Consider the following 18092-nt stretch of genomic DNA (forward strand, 5'->3'; position numbering starts at 1 on the left):
TAAATTAACATAAGGGGCAGGCAACAGGAAAGACAGTGGTGTTTAACAACACAACATTAACAGGGTGGGAAAAAAGTTCTGTCTGACTCACAAGAAAGAGACAGAGCTGTGGTCTCTAAGTTTTAATATGCAGCTAAAATCAGAATACAAGTAAAACACAGTGTAAAGAAAACAAATCACAGTATACAAAATAGAAAAAGGCAATAGAGTAATACAAAAGACAAGAAATAAAAAGCAAACTAACCTTTCCCTTACAGCAAACTGTCACAGAGTCTGGGTGAGCCTTTCCACTAAAGTAGTTGCTGAACATTACATGCTATGCAGCCCCTAAATGTTTCAGTGGAGATGGACACTGATCTTCACTTGAGTTATCAAAAGAACTACTATGGACATCTACAGCCTTTGCAGTTTTGATTTACATAAAATATGTTTTTCTGCAATTTTCTGTCACTTGTTTTATTAATTTGAGGTGAGGTAGAGCATATGCAGGAGTGTTATTTGGTGTTTATTTAGGTTCCATGTTTCAAAAAGACAAATGTGATATATGATATATGATTACATTGTTCTTTACTCACTGTAAATATGCTTGGTATGGATCCAGATGTCGTAATTACTGTTAAGCTTGTGTTGGCAGTTGGCATTGTTTATATATATTATGGTCAATAATTTTTGCTAAATAGGACAGCTGGTCAGTGTATAGTTGTGGGTGTGATTTTTATGGAGCTGCAATGATTACAGAGAAAATTACTGGGAGGACTTTAGATTGTACACAGATGAAGATACAACAGGGAAGGCTGGAACGAGGTGATGTGATATGAAATGATAACTCTTTTATTGCAGTGATGGCTAGTGCTAGCTGAGGATTCGTTGTAGTGAGGTGGAGAGTGTTGACAGTTCCACTTGAACAGCATAAAATTCTTAATGATTTGTCTCAATACGAGTGGCAGGTGGAACCAGGGAATTAGAAGTGGATGGGGTAACAGGGAAATTTTTACAGCAGCAATTTGGAATTCAGTTGGAATCAATAACCCTATTAATAGTGGGGATAATGTCAAGGATACCAAACAAAAATTTTTAAAAAACCTACAAAGGACAAGGACCTAACATGAACGTGAACTGGATTGATTTTCCTGTTATTTATATAGTTATACATGTTAGGAGGTAAATTATTTACCTTCTTTTACCTTAGACTGCACTTTATATTTTACCTTTTGCAGCAAACTGGATAGCTAAGGAGCAACAATTAGCAATTACTTTTTTGAATTAATTTAATGACTTGCATTAACTGTGTGAGTGACCTATTTAAACAGCAACTGATTGATTTGAGATTAGTTCTAATGAAGTTGAGGAATGAACAAAAGCACTTAACTCTTTTTTTATTTCTAATGTTTTATTAAAGTATTCAAATTTTGCACTTTTGGCTTGAATTGAATGCTTGCTTCTGTTGACTACGACACTTTTCTGATTCTTTGCTTTGTTTTTTGTGTCGGATGGTGGTCCATGTCATCTGGTTACAGATGGGCAAGGGTAGTAATATGTGGTTTGGTTTTCCAAGAGGGCATGATCTTAATTGCAATTTGAGGGAGGAAATAGACAGAAAGGAGATACTTTTTGTGGCAAAATTTTCTCCTTTCTCTCAAATTTTAAGGAGATCGGTGAATTATTTATGGTCAGTTGTTTGTTGTGATGAGCAGCTGAAGGAGATATTTCCAGCTAAAGTGAAGTTTTCTTTTGGAAGGTATTTGAATCGGAAGGAATTATTAAATCATAAGCAGGTAATAAGAAATACAACAGTAGTGGGGTCCTTCCCTTGTGGCAGATGTAAGGTGTGTTCCAGGATCAGGAACATTTTAGCTAAAAAAATGAATGGAAGGTCTTTACACTGTGGGATGTGGTTTTACTCATGTGAAATGGTATATAGGATAAACTCAATGTATGGTCAACATCAGGATTCTAGAGCAGTTAGCTCATATTAGGAACAGGAATTTGGAAAGACCTGTTGCAGAACATTCTGTCAGGGTTCATGGGGGATCTGGTGTTAGCTTTTTCTTCAGCATTCTGGCAAGACCTCTTCTTGCCAGAGGTGGAGATTTTATGGCCAGTCTCTTAAGGATAGAAAGTAGATTTATTTTGAATTATAATACATAAAAACCTAGGGGTATGAATTTAGAAGTTAATTTGAAAGTTTAATGTGTTATTTAATTAAAATAAAAAAATAAGTAATTTTGTATTAGGTGTTATATTTGTTGGTATTTTATGGGTGGGAAAATGTTTGTTTGTTTGAACCAGGGTTAATTGATTAATTAGGTTGGTAGCATGCGATTGGAACAGCTTTGTAATAAAAGGGAGCATGTTGGTGGCTTGGCTCATTCCTTGAAGACTATTTGCTGAGGTACCAGAATCACCAGTAAATGGATTTTGCTCACAGTTGCTACCTCCGTTGTGTGTTTTTTGTGGATGCGATTTTAGTAATTTTATTTAACTACTGGGAAGGTGGACAGTGTGGATATTATTAAAAAAGTAGACCTGATCTTGTCATGATGGTAATATCACAGCAGACTGGGAGAGAGACACTGGAGAAACAGAATGGATGGACAAAATGCTCTGTGTGCAGACAATTTAAGGCAAGTGATGACTGTCATGAAATGAGAAGATAAGAATAGAGTTGTACGAGTGGGATTGTATAAAACTTGTGTGAAGAAGTGAATTGTGTGTCTTGGAGTTTTTGAAAGAATGGAGCTGCAGGAAATGGAGAAAGAGATTTGAAAACATAACAGCAAATGATTAAGTTATGGATGGATAAGAGGAAGATATAATGCATCAATGAATTAAAGAAAGACCTGAAAGTTTTAGAGACGATATGAGTGGAATATAAACTAGAAATGTAGAGGAGCTAGGGGTTAACTGAAGGGGGACACTAAAATTAAACTGTCAGTCTGGCAGTTGGAACAGAACAGGCAAAAAGGTTTGTATTAAAGGGGATCAGGAGAAAAAGTTAGGATACAGTCGAATATAGTACTGATATTAGCAAGTCTTATGGTGATTGGTATATGGAAGTCAGACGGGGGTAAAGTATTATTTGGACATCTGTGGGAAGACGGATGAGATGCAGATGTAAATGAAGATCATACAAAGAAAAACAGATGCACAAGAGGTTCAGTCAGTTAATAAATATATGAAAATAGGGAAGCCAAGGGGTCCTGACAGGTTTCCAACAGACTTTTGTAAGACAGGCTGAGAGCTTAGTGAAGCCTTGCAGGGATTTGTAATAAGATCCTAGACAAAGAGGAAATGTCACTCTCCAAGAGGGAAGCACTAGTAACAATCTTAGATACAATTAATTTTGGTTAATCTCTCACTGCATTGCTGATAGCTATGGTCTTAATGGGTTGACTTCAGGCACCTAAAGATGGAATTTATCTTTAGCAACTTGCATAAAACAAATAAGGATATGTAGGTTTTTTTGTGAGGAGGAGGTCTTTAAAGGATAACTGGCATGTCTTAAGGAATTTTGTGAAACTGGCTGACAGGGATAAGTGGACATTGTGATAATTTATGTACAAAAACATTTGATAAAATCAGTTGGATGTTCCTGTTTCAAGTACTGAGGCAAATGTTAAAAAAAGGAAGATTTCAACAGGAAGTGTGGACATTACATAATGTCCCCTACGTGTTTATCATTGTAACATTGTAAGCAGTGGGTATCAGAATTAAATAATTTAGTGAAGGGGCATGGCAAGGCCACTCTTGGCAAAGGAAAGGTTGTCACAAAGACTGTTACAGCATGTTAATCTTTTGGGAAGTTGGGGGGGGGTGTGGATGAGCAGGTTTAAGGTTTGCTAAGGAACACAGGCTGCTCCAGGCAGTTTGAATGAGATATAGTCTGGGATGGCAGACATTTGTAGAAGGTCTCAAAGAGTCACAGCAGAGTTCTTTTCAATATAAATCAGTGGTCAGTCAGGATAGGAGTGGACTGGTGTGTGCAGAGACTGTCAAGCTTTGTTGTTCCAGTTGTGGAGAAAAGCACAAAGGGTGAAAGGTGCACTTGTGGTGAAGGAGACATTAGGGAAGAACTAGGTGGAACTGAAATATAAAGCAAGTCAAATGTTTGATTAACGGTCAGGGAAGATAGGATCTTTGCAGAGTACAGCTGAGGTGGAGGGAGCATTAATTCCCCCAATGTTATTCTCTTTCTTGAGATGTATGCCCACTTGCCCATGGACAGTGCACTGACATGGATCAAACATTTTTGATAAGTTTATAAGGAAGGGAAGGTAGGAATAGTAAAGCATGCATTAAGTTGGAGGGGTATTTGGGTAATGGGGTAACCCAATTTCAAAAGCAATGTTACAGTGGTTACTACGGGGGGAGATAAGGATCTTAGAATGTGGCTAGCGAAGACATGAAGAGGACTGATGCTAGGGGGTTGACAGAATGAGATTAAATGAGTGTGGATAGGGAACTGCAAGGATATTTAGAGGGAAGTGGCAGATGTCCATTAGATAAAACCTTGCTGGAGACAGGAACATACCAGTTTATGTTTGAGTGTATGGATTTGGAAAGGCCTTGTCACATTGATGGATTTGAAGAGGGGAGATTTGTCAGAGCTTATAGATTTCCAAGCAGGTAAAGACAAAAACAATCTTCAGAAAGGCTACTACTTAAACAGTGGAACTTTTATCAGTAAGTATTGGCAGAACAAGCATAGGGATATATATATATATATATATATATATATATATATATATATATATATATATATATATACACATATATATATGTATAGGGATTTCTACATTAGCAAGAGGCTGGGGAGAGACTGACCACAACATATGCAGGGCTAAGGAAGAATGATGTATGGGGTTGGGAAATGAAACATGCAAAGAGCACTGGTGAGTGGCATGTAGACTTCATAATGCTGTGCCACTGTATGACATGCAAATGCAACTACTGCATCAGTGGTATAAAAACCCAAGAAGGTTAATGGAGGAAGGATGACGAGATGAGTCAGTGTGTTGGAGGTGTGCAACACAGGAAGCCAGTAACTTACATCTGTGGTGGTACTGTAGTACAGTCAGCCAGCAGTGAAACAGTTTAGAAGCCCTCTGGAAAGTATATGGGAGGTAGGTCAAATACTCCTTGTCCTTCTGTTTGGGGTTCAGAAATGGAATATTCAATGGGATAGTAAGTAACAGACTAAAACTGACATTCCAGGTGGTGGGACATTAACTGCAGAAGGGTGAAACACACTGAAGATAATGGTAGAGAGTGAATCAAAGCTGTGAAGATGGCTCAAGAAGTGAGCTAGGAGAAATATGGGGGAAACCAAGGCAAATGATTAAAGCACAGATGGGGCATTTTTACGTAGGATGTAGATAAGGGAAGGTCAGAGGGAGCAAAGGCAGTTAGAAGTGGCTTTAGCATAAAGGTTGAGGAAACAACTAAGCTATGGTGAGTTATTATGAAGAAGAATAAGCATGGAAAGTATAAATAAAGTTCTAGAAACTGTGGTTCTAAAGGTAGGCCGAGTGATGTAGTACAGAGTATACCATGCCTCATTTCTGTAACAAATATGTCACAGGAGGATGACAGGAGATTTCAAAGACCAAAAAGCCTAAAATAGAGGATGAGCACTCTGTTTTAAGGGGATCTGATGTCAAGCTAATGGTTATATGATTTATTTGTATCAGAAGGTGTGAATTTGTGTACCTTTGTTTTTGTTTGCCAGCTTTTCTTAAAATGAGCTGAGATTACTTGGACGTGATATATATTTTATATTCTCAATAAAAAAAAATATATATATATAAAAAAAATAATGATTCCATACATATCTTATAAACGTTACTTCTGTCATCATTCCTTGTAAAGAGAATTTTCTGCAATTACTTAAAGCAAGCAAAGTTGTCAATTAATTCATCTGTAAATAGAAAAACAAATAGAGAGAGAGACAAAATGAAGTCACACAGCAGGCATGGGGAGGGGTTAACAGCAGCAATGCCATTTAGGATCTTTCACAAATTTTATTAGCATGGATACATGAAGCTGTCACTATACTAGGCAATTTATAAAAGGCTATATTATTCAGTCAGTCTGCTTGTTTTTCATTGTTGGTGTCATTAGATGAATGTTGCATGTATTCTACTAGAATTTGGATAAGAATTCCACAATGATGTCAGAAGAACAATGTACATTTTAATCTTGTCACCATGCATACATAGTTGGCTGGCTGTATTAGGGATGGCCTAGAAGTCTTTCTTTTTTAGGTTTTTCATATTCTAGCTTTTTCTGTGTCATTCATTATAATCTTCTGAAGAATACGTTTAAAATACATACACAGAGTCATACTGAATTATTCCATTCATTCCTTCTCAACTGTTTCATACCATGTAGTTTGCAATCCTTCATAGCATATGACTTAAATAAAAGAATATAGAGTTTTTACACAAAAAAATATAAATTTTAAAAAAGTCTACAATTAATTTAAACATCATTATTCAAATGATGTTTAACTTCTGTGTAAATATCTAAAAGGCAAGAATACAGAAGTTGATGTTTCATCAAACTATTAAATACCACAGTCATGCAATACTGCATTTCTCCTACTGTACTGAGCTTAGTAACTAAATAAATTTAACCCATGCAGGGTATTCAGAAACATAGCTGTGCAATGCTGCTTCTAGCAGGGTCGTTCAGTGTGCTACAAGTGCCTGATTCAAAAATCACTAGTGTGCTCTGATGCATGCAGTGAGTACTTCTGCAGTGGCCTACTGGATAATATAAATTAGCTATGTGCTTTACCCTGAAGCCTTAACTCTACAATTGAAAACACACAGTAGAGCAGTTGAAAGACAAGCTCTATCATGCTATTTTAGATAACAGCAGGGAGCCTGAACACACACTATTTTAATGTTTATGCTGATTACTCACCATTTGCATTACATAGCACTACACAGCTACATATTCTCTTTGGATACCTTACATACGTCATCTTTCAGAGATCTGTTTTTTTTTTCTCATGATAACTTGAAGTTACAAACATTTTAACCTATTACCAGGTATTCTTTTTACTCATTACTGTATATTTTTAATCTATGTGCATATTTTTATAATTTGTTTGTATTTTTTTACTTTACATATTTTTTTAATGTGTTCCATCTTATTCAAATCTGTTGTGCTAGCATGTATTTGGATTGTACTTTGTTACTGCTTATGTGGCCCTGGTTATGGTTGAAAATGGGTCTTTGGACCAGATTACTTACCGGATTAACAGGCATTAAATGACTATAAGAAATAAAGGAGAGGGTAGTTAGCATCACAACAGGTAAGGAGTGTGTGTGTGTGTCTGTCTGGCTGTCTGTCTGTGAGGGACAGTGAATATGTATCAGAGCAAGTGTGTGTGCATCTGTGCAGTTGTGAATCTGTAGATATCTGCACAAAAGTATAGGGTGAGCTAGTGCAGGAGGTACACTATTGCAGATGTTCCATCTGCATTGGGTTCTCAATTCAGAGACAGGCAAAGGAGCTGCTAATGAGGTTTTAGTGCAGGTGGTACCTCTCAGTCATCTAAATTAGCCCTATAGCACAATGGGAATACTTATCCCAAAGTCCACTATGAAGAATTGCCGGAAAATATCCTGAAATAAACTGCTCAAACTCAAACAAGTGAGCAAAACCTTGCAGAAACAAAATGTTACCCTCCATTCATCCCTCTCACCATCTGACTTAAATATACTGACTCAACAGTCTCAAAGCCATGGGGGAAGGAGGATTGCACTAACAGATCAAATAATGCATGTACAAACTGTAAGCTCAGAATTCAGGTATACAAAGAAACAATGGCAAACAAAAACATCAGGGAAATAGGGCCAGAAAGTATTAATAGAGAATCCAGATGAGAACCAGATACATTCATTATTTTGTGTAAGACTGGGCTTAGCTCTGCACTATTTTTTTCTCATCTGAGTTTTGTATAACTTGTGCTTGTTCCATCTGATGCTTATATAGCTAGCATTTAGTTAATAATGTTTAAACAGTGAAAAAAGAAAATAAATTAATATGAAAAGAAAATATCCATGCATACTTAATGCAGGTATTGTAGAATTTTAACTTTGATGGAGTCCTCCAAATGTTAATAAACTACAAAAAGTAAATCAATATAATATGTTAATAACGTATTTGTTAAATGCTACACGGGTTGCTTTAAGACTCTTACAGTCACTTATTTATTTTATAGTTTGAATAATCAAGTCTTGATGTTGCAAAACAAGTTGCAACATAAGCAAATTGCTAATATAGGGCACTCAGCATATAAGTACAATGAAAGAAAACTGCCAAACAGTACAAAATAAAGATTTATACATTAAGGTTAGTCCAAGCTTATAAAAATATACCAGTATTCATTTATCATTGTAAAGCCTACATCTGAACATAATGTGCTACATAATCGGGGTCTGTTTAAATGTAACAAGGTAGAAGAATCATCCAATTAAAGTCACTTAATTTTAAATGAAAAGCTGTCTGAGACTGGAAGCTGTTACGTTTTTATGTATTTACATTGTGAACTACGGCTGAATTTGCTGTTTCAGACAGTAATTCTCATTTCATTCAAGACACAGTGAAAAGAAAAAAATTAGCACCAGCTTTTTAAGGCCACAGACCGACCCCCATAATTAAGGCTGTTAGCTGAAGCACTGCAGTTTGTAGCCTTCAGAATCTGTATTCAGTTCTCATAGCTTTCTTTCCCCTGTCAAAATAAACCACCTCTCTATTTATTTTAATCTGCCTTTTAGCATTTTATCTGAATGCATTGGTTGCTTGCTTGGCATTTCTGGAACCCTATTTAACAATACAAGAAACATTGTAACTGTAACCTTTCTGCTTTAAGCAACTATTCTGAGAATTACTGGCCACTAAATAGAATAGCTGAAACACTTACAAAAGCATCCTGATTTTGCAGCTCTACGAACTTGCATAAAATATCTGGATTTAAAAGAAAATCTAATTGTTCCATTAACTACATTGAACCCCAAAGCAATTTAGGAAGCATTCTTATAGACAATTAATCAAATGCAGGCATGCCAGATGAGAACTATCGATTGCCCTTTTCCAGACTGATGGCATTCAGGCAGCAGACAGACAAATGCACTAAGAAAGCAGCAGCATATTTTCTACCTCTGCCTAGTGTAGGCTTTAATTGTTCTTTACTAATGTATGTGACATTTTGCTGTTAATCTTAGATAAAGCCCTTGTTCCTTGCTGATTTTCCTGCATATAGACAGGTTGTATTTTTCATTACCTTAACACCAAGGTCTTTCATTAGCTCAGTCTCGAAATTCACTACGTCATATGGCAATCGGAATTCAGGGATCTCAGATGCACTAAAAACAAACAGAAAAGAAAATGTCATTGGGCTGTCAACTAGAAATATATTATTAAAAACTATGGAAATATTGACATTAGACAACTGAAACTGTATCCTGTATCATCTCTCTACTTTAAGCTCCAAATGTAATGGTCTAGTTTGAATAATCTGCATTTAACTGGAGCTGATTAAAACAATAACAGCATATTTATGTATTAAAGGACAGCATATCCATTAAAAAATGTCAAATTTATTTAAAAGGGAATTTTTTATATTTTTTTTTAACATTGCTGTGTTTATATATTTTCTTCACAAACATGTATTTTCTTCAGTCATCAATGTCAATACTAAATCGATTTATAACAATAAAACAGTATTTTCATTGGCTTTCAGGATATCTACTATTTTCTATAATTAAAATATATATGCAAGAATACAGACATGCTGCACTCCTATGTTTTTGGTTTTACAGCTCTGAAAACAGATATTTCAGACTTTAGATTTAAAAAAAAATAAATAAAAAAAACCTAATAATTGCATAATAAACCAATGTTCATCAATTAGTCACATAGGCAAGTGTGATATAAGAGGAGAACAGCTCTAAGTAGGTATTGAAGAAGAGAGTCACTGTGTACTGTCCTCATACTTATGAGGGATACTTTCAAATATAAAGCACTGTCATATTCTTTGTTTTAAAACTAAAGCTATACCTGTAACAATCCATAACTATATAAAATAACACCAATATCCGCTCTCAGTCAGTAGTAGCAACAGCACCGAACACTTCTTGTTGAACAAAATACGTTTATTGGAAATAAAACAAGCTGGAATCCAAAACACACATCAGAGTTAAGCGCTTTCATCTACTCTATGTAGACTTCCTCAGAACTGAATCATCAATCCATAACTATGGTAAAAGCTGTGACCAAAAAATGTCCCATCATTAAAAATTAGTAATACATTATCAGTTGCTTTTTGGCAAAGAAGATATAGCCTGATAACACAGATATATAAATAACTGGTCCTGTCTTTTGATCACTGACTCGTTCATCAGGGTTCTTAGCATCTGCAGTATAGTAAAAGCAGCAGAATACAGATTTAACTTAAAAAATGCTGGGTAATTATTACCATACAATATTAAACACTCGTGACATGTCTTATTAATTTATTTTCAAGCATATTTAAAAAGAATATTTAACTTTAATAGACTCTTGTGAAAATACTGAACAAATCATTATGAAAAATATGTTGAGAAGATGTGTTGAGTTTAATACAGTACAGTCTGCCTAAGTGTAAAGAAACTTGTCATTGTGAAAATTTACCAGAACAAGCTGCAACACTTTTCACAGGCTGCTGAGAGAAGGGAGTTAGAGACTCTTCACAATGAAAGCTACTATGACTCATGTGTATATAACACAAAAATACTTTTTATATTAAAATGCCCATAATCCATCTTTTCCTTACAATAAAAAGTTAAGGTACAAATGACAGTCTGGCACTCTAAACAATGTCACAAACTCTTCTGTAGCACACATGCTGAATCGGGTGGAAATGATTTTGCAACTTTTTTTGGATCCACTGTTTCTTAATAAAACAGTGGAAATGATGTCAGAAATACAAATATCCCTGCAATAAAATCAGCCTGTTAAAGCTTAAATTAATCATTCTTTATTTTTGCTGTTGTGTTGGTTTACACCAAGTACACGTCTGTGAGATGTGAAGTACATGACTGCCATGTTTTCTATAAAAATTCTACTAAAGCAACAAGAAATGCTGTGCCGTGATCGATTTTTTACTTTTTGTCACACCGCAAAATCAACGTTAGGCATGCTTTTCTGCCCATGCTCAGTCTATTAATTTCTCCTATGGTGACAGGAGCCATATCCATTAATTTCCTGACCTAGGTGAGCACCCTATGGCCTACTGTTTCCTGCTTATAGAGAATACCTTAAACCCAGTTTTGTTCCTATTAGGTAAATTTGAGTGTTAGGGAAGCAGGCCATTGTGTTCATGTGGGCTCAGCTCTACCAGTGTCTTACTCCCCACAGCAGCCTGTGACTTCTGAATATGCTGCTAACCGAGGACAATGCCACATATTCTATTGCATAAATGCACACACTTCCTGTTTTTGTACAGCATGTTGTCACATTGACCCATATGCTGGCTGAAATCGTTTAACACTCTTGGTGGGGCTGGCAGTGCACGAGGCCCAAAAGCCCACTTCACCCAAAAAGAAGGGCATAGGACACTCTTTTTGCTCTAGTCACAAATGACTTTTTGGTTCTATTAACACTAAGAGATTATTATGAATCTCATACTAAAGTATTGTGTGTGTATGAGATATGGAAGAGAGGCCAGGTAAACTACTTCCCTGCCCTACTTGAACAGAAAACTCTATGATTAGCAATATCTATTCAAAGAGTCTTTATAGGAATTTGCTGTTTACTGAGTTTAAGCAACTCTTGCAAAAGGCCTCAATCCATATATTACAATATGGCTCACTGTTCAGGTTACAATCTTAACACAGTGCAGATGTTGTCAAGCAAAACAACCAAATTCATGGACTAATCTTCAGGTCAAATTTCTGCTAAATAACCCTCAGAAGTTCCATCAATCTATCAATTACTCAAAAAGCAAATATCTCTAATGAAGCACTGATTCACCTTTAGATCAATATTTAGTTTCAGAAATTTCAACCCCAATCTACATTCCCTCATTATAGAATAGTGTCACCCGGATCTGAATCACAAATTACTTTTCAGTAGCTCAACAGGTATCACATTTGCCTTTGGAGCAGCAGGCTGTGGGTTCTACTCATACACCTGGTATTTGGATTAATTTTCCAAACACCTGACATCACTGAAGAACACTTGTTAAAAGTAATTTTCAAAACAAAACCTCCACCTCAATGGGACCTAATAACATACTAGGCTGCTTGATAAACACCACTAAACATGAACTAGCGATTTCAACATCCACAATTATTCGACCTAAGCTTATTCACTGGCTATATGCCCAAGGTTTGGTGCACAGTAGTTGTGATATCTCTTCACAAGGGTGACCACACCATTGACCAAGGGAATTAGAGAGCTATCAACCTGACAAACCTCATGGGTCATAATATATGTAGTAAAGTACAATATGCAAAATCTTATAAGACTTTACCCTAGCAGTTTGGCTTTAACTCATTATGACTGGATGATATTGCCAGGTGTTTATGCAGTTACATCCTACTGATGCCTCTACATGTCAAATATTGCTTACTCATATTTGCATTAATAATTCCAAAACCATGTTATGTACAGAATATTAAAATATTTCATCTTAAAGCTTACACAATGGCAAACACAGGTGTATTAATATTTGACTTCTGATCAAATAAATATTAACTGAACAATTAATTTTACTGTCATGAATTTCATGTTTTTCTAAATATCGCAATAACCAAGTAACATAGACAGAATTGCTTAGTATTATATGAAAGCACTCAGCTGGGTGAACAAAATGCTGACAATATGTGTGCAACTTGAGTGGCTGCAGAGACACTGCAAGTCATTTACAAACCTTTATGAACTTAATAGTGACTGTGTTGACTGTGACTTATAAAATCCAGTTTCTGACCTAGAAACTAAAGAATACTACCACTATAAAAAGAGTTTGTGCTGAAGTTTGCCATATATGATTCTTTATTAACCCCTATGGCCCCAGCAATTTGAACCTGTTTGAAATTTGAGGGCATAATTTGATTATATCAAAAAGCTTATACTCTGACCATTGGAATGATCATGCTTGTCCATGCAGCATACCTGGACATCACCAAAACCCTCACTGTGAGGGTGACAGACATAGTCTCAGAAGGCATGAAAGTAACCAGTGAGATACCACAGGTTTACTTGTTAGAACCTTTGTTATTTGGCATATGCTTCTCAGATCGCCAAATCAAACATCGGGAACTCTGGTTAACCACGTTTGCCAACAACTGTTAACCAGGTGTTATACTTGAATCTCCTTCAGCTATGCAGAAACTACAGAGTGAACGTATGTATGTTAATAGCTGACGCACTAACAATGGGCTAAAACTATATGCTAGAAAATGCAATGTTGTTGCTTTTGGCAAACAGTATAGAAACTATCCCACTACAAAATGAAGATGCACAAGCTTGGAACATGGGTAGAGAACTCTCTCTTCTTTGAGCATCATGTTGTGATGTTGGTCAGGAAATTCTTCTATTTGGCACAGCTGATCATAAAGAGTATTCTCTCTAGGTCCAAAGTAGTTATATCCCTTCTGTTCTGCCCAGATCAAGGTCCATCACAGAATGCAATGCTCTGTTTAAAATGCATCCTACTAAACATACCAAATGGTTAGACAGACCCCAAGGTTCAGGACAAAAAAATGATTACAGGACTGAAGTACATGAGCTATCATGAGTGTCTAAAGGCCTTTTCCTTGTATTCAGTGTTCTATAGACCCTCGGGGGAGATCTATGCTATGCCTTCCTGGTTGTTACTGATCTGGAAGTCCAAGAGCTCTTATTTCTCCACAAATCAAAAGGACATATGTATACTAGAACCAGGCATCTGAACCTGTTAGAGCAAATAATTCACCTTCCATAGACATTCATCATTCAATGACTATCTCTTCTCTGGAGTGAACTTCCTCTCCAGATCAAGTAATGTGACAGGAATTAGACCACTGGATGGGTAATTCATAAACTGACCACTGGTAAGACAGGCTTATTACTTCTAAGAAAAGGAGATAAGGTCTATGAGTGGGCATTGTCAAAGTGTAAAATGGCAACATGACCCAGCTGCCTAAGAAATCCTTCAAATGTGTACTGGAATATGTGTTATCAGGCTGCAAATTAATTTAAACTTCTGTTAATATGGGATATAGTTTTTAATATCTAGTGTAAATCTTGTATGTACATATATATATATATATATATATATATATAGATACATATATATATATATATATATATATATATATATATATATATATACATATATATATATATATATATATATATATATATATATATACATATACATATACATATATATATATATATATATATATATATATATATATATCTATATACATACACATATATATATATATATATATATATACATATATATATATATATATATATATATATATATATATATATATATATATATATATAGTCCCTTTTACATGATTTTTGTTGTATTACAGATTACATTTTTTTTACTACAATGCAGTTCTACCCACAAATGAGCTAGATTACTGGTATTTAACCTGTTATCTGCTCTATCCAGGAAGATCACATCTAACATTTGTAGAAAAATTATGTATAGTCAAACATGATAGCCAATACATTCTTCTATGATAAAATATAAACATCTTTTTATATATGTATTTTCCAATCAGTATAATTTTATTTAGAAACAGACGTTCATCTTGATTTTAAATTATACATAAAATCTGCAATAAATTCTAAATCTGTGTTATGGCATCAGGTGGCTAGTGTATCAGAAATATTTGTTGCTACATCCTTGAACATTCCAGCATTACCTTTACAAAGCTTGATTTAGAATATTCTATCAGCAAATTGCCTACCTTTGGATTTTTTTTAAAGAACACTAAGTCTCCCATAAATACTCCTGTCTTTATACAGCAGTTGAGATTCCTAACATCACTTTTGCTGAAATTACTCTTATTTTCTATATCTTCTTATATTTATGATATCCTTTGTAAGGCTTTACTGTTTATTGACAAAAAGTGTCATCCTTTACTGTAAAATGTTTTCCTGCTGCCATAAGTGTTGCTCTAGTCATGATCATAGCTTCTCATTTCTATATAGATGATGTACTCCTAAATTTTGTCTGTACACTTTGTGCAGCCAATTCTAGTCATTGAGAAGTCTCTCTCTATCTTTCTAGGCAGGTGTTCACTTACTCAATGTCATTGTTTACTATTCTATTAAGTTCATTTAATCAGATGATGTAAATAATGTTTTATTTAATTTCCATTTTCACAGTTAAGAAATCATTGGTCTTGGATATTTTTGGCAAATTTTTAAGTGCATTAAATACATGTTTTACACTGGTGGGTGAAGTTTTGAAAATTGCAACTTTTCACTGAGTTAAGTGTGCATATATCCAAAAAAAATAGTGTTTAAACCATCCTGCAAGTCATGTAGTTTAACACTGTGCTTGGTTTCTTAATAATTAAAAAAGAATACAACAATAAAACAGAACAATTTCAGATTATAATACTTTGGATATATTGTACATCTAGAAATACAATTTTAGCAGATTTGATCTTTTCAGGCATGAATAGTACAATGCAGTTTGCTAATTATGCAACAATGTCCATAAAAAGACATACATACTTAGTAAAATAACAATAATGAATAACTTTCTCAGAATTTTCTTGCAATTAATGCAGATAATTCAAAAGCGAAATACAGCCATTATATGATCAATATCAATCTAATCAGAACCAGATTTTTAAGCATTGATTAGTTGAGAATGAGTCCATAAGCTATGATTTGTTTAAAATTTGACTGCGTTTTTCATCATGGAGCAAAGCTTGTCCAAACACCACTGACAGAGGAGGCCGTAGTCCATCTCTAATTAAAATGTTACAAAGTGATTGAGAAAGATAAACAATTAAACGTTTTGGTTGATGTACCAACTGGTCACTGGTCATGACTTAAGGGCCTTCAACAGCTTATTTTTCCTGGTTACAGATTCCTTGACTCCAGCAGCACTACTATTAGATATAAATTTCAGCTTAAGCAGCAAGAACTGGCTACACAGAGATCAATTCCATTAAGTTTGAGAGTACCCTTGCATTCTGACCTATTTCTGTTGTGTAGAATTTTCAACATCACTCCTGTGAATAAGCTATTGATGAACTAAAAATAACAGTCCTATGAAAGCAATTATAAAACAATCTTTAAACAAGATTAGCAATTAGGTAAATTCCTACTGAGTTACCTAAGCTGCTAAAAGCTAATCTTATATTAAAAGGATGAGAATTATAAAACAAATGCAACAATTGGTACTATTAATTTAAGTCATAAAACTTTTACCTGCAGTTTTTGAGAGAAATTAAGTTACACTGAATACCCCCATCAAGTATGGACAAGAAAGAAGCAAGAGTAAACCTGGCTGCACAGAGGGTAGAACTGCACATGGGATTAGGTACGAAAGGGAAGTAGACTGGAAAGACTGACATTCAGTTATGCAAGAAAAGTTTAAGTTAGGAAGTGCTGAAATCAGTGAGTGTGTAGATGAAAATGACATGAAGAACTGCACATTTTTGTACAGGAAACTAAGATAAGGATAAAAGATACAACCATTGTCTCTTACCCCCCCCCCCCCCCCCCCAGGGCTATCACGGTGAACTTGTGATAGTTGGGGGAAAAAACAATGTGTGCAAAACTCAGAATTTTGAGCAATATTTTAGTGTACACATTCATTCATAAAGTCTGATCCACTGCTCAAAGAAGATTTATTATTTAAAGTAATGGCAGAAACTCTATTTTTTGCTTGAGTGTTGTCAGATAGGGTAAGGAATGTATAATTGAGTAGGCTGTTGAATATTCACTTGTTGAAAAGGTCATATTATTGATGTTTGACAGGATTAAAAAAACTGTGAATTACAGGAAATAGATAACATGTTGAGGAATTTGAAGACTGCAAATTTAAAATATGGGTTATTTTACTAGCTCAGAAGGAAAAGCAATAATTATAGCACTTAGATTTGAGATATTAGAGAGATGCCATTATAAAAGTCATAATGGGAACACAATGATGCATAGAATCAGATTAAAACAGTGAAGTTGAGAATGACTGACGAGATAAAGCACAAAACAATGTCGGTCTTCCCTGATGCTTTGGTGAAGTATTTTTCAGTTCTTCAACCTCAGGAACCCTTTACATTTTACTAGTTTTACCAAAATCAGGAGGCAAATGCCCATATTTTATAAATGTTGTCAAGGTATTCAGTTTTCTTTTACAGTGTAAAGATCTGATGTAATGGCTGTACAGAACAGTGGCCTTTATGATCACATTTTATGCAAAGCTGGGTGTAGTAAAGTCATTAAGTCACACTTCAAACAACATTAAGTAAAAAAAAAAAAAACAATTTCACTTCATAGCACCCACACACCTTCAACAATAAATGTTTGTTTTGGGTCTTTCTTGCCCCCTTGTTTGACAACCATCAATCACCCTCTTGATCTGACATGCACATAAATGACATCCCAGCAATGAATTTTTTTTTTCTCCCCATGTTTATGGCCTAGCCCTGCAATCTGTTTGGGATATACGCACTTGTGTCACTGCAAAGGTTTCTTTGTTTACCACAGAGTCTGTGCATGCATGCATGCTCCCCAAGATGTACTGACAGGGGACCACTGTCACTGCCTTGGGTAGCAATGACCACATCTTCTTGGCACTGACTTCACACATCATGGTAAGCCTTCATTCTTCAAATGAGGTCCTGTCATCAATGCAGCAATGTAAGATAAGACAGGAATCACTGCCCTCCCCCCCAGAATGTCATATCCATCCTCTCTGCCTTTGCCTTCAAGCTCCTGAGCTGCTAGTCAAACCAGGGACAACTACGATGTAGTTGGAGCTTATCCCATTCAGGCCAGTGGAACAGGACAATAAACTGTATTTTGGAAATTTAATTATAATTTCTAACAAAGAACAAAACATCACAAAC

General features: G+C 35.2%; 1 protein-coding gene across 1 annotated transcript in view; it reads right to left on the reverse strand.

Moving 5' to 3' along the window:
* The window catches only part of DPYD (dihydropyrimidine dehydrogenase), a 4342678-nt gene that overhangs the window by 2785590 nt on the left and 1538996 nt on the right, over positions 1–18092 (reverse strand). The window contains exon 7 of the mRNA XM_044085707.1: positions 9296–9377. Within this exon, the coding sequence (XP_043941642.1) occupies positions 9296–9377 (82 nt within the window). The remainder of the gene's footprint in view (positions 1–9295; positions 9378–18092) is intronic.

This window comes from Protopterus annectens, chromosome 10.part0 (genome assembly GCF_019279795.1).
Source record: "Protopterus annectens isolate FY-2018-M chromosome 10.part0, PAN1.0, whole genome shotgun sequence".
Lineage (NCBI taxonomy): Eukaryota > Metazoa > Chordata > Ceratodontiformes > Protopteridae > Protopterus > Protopterus annectens.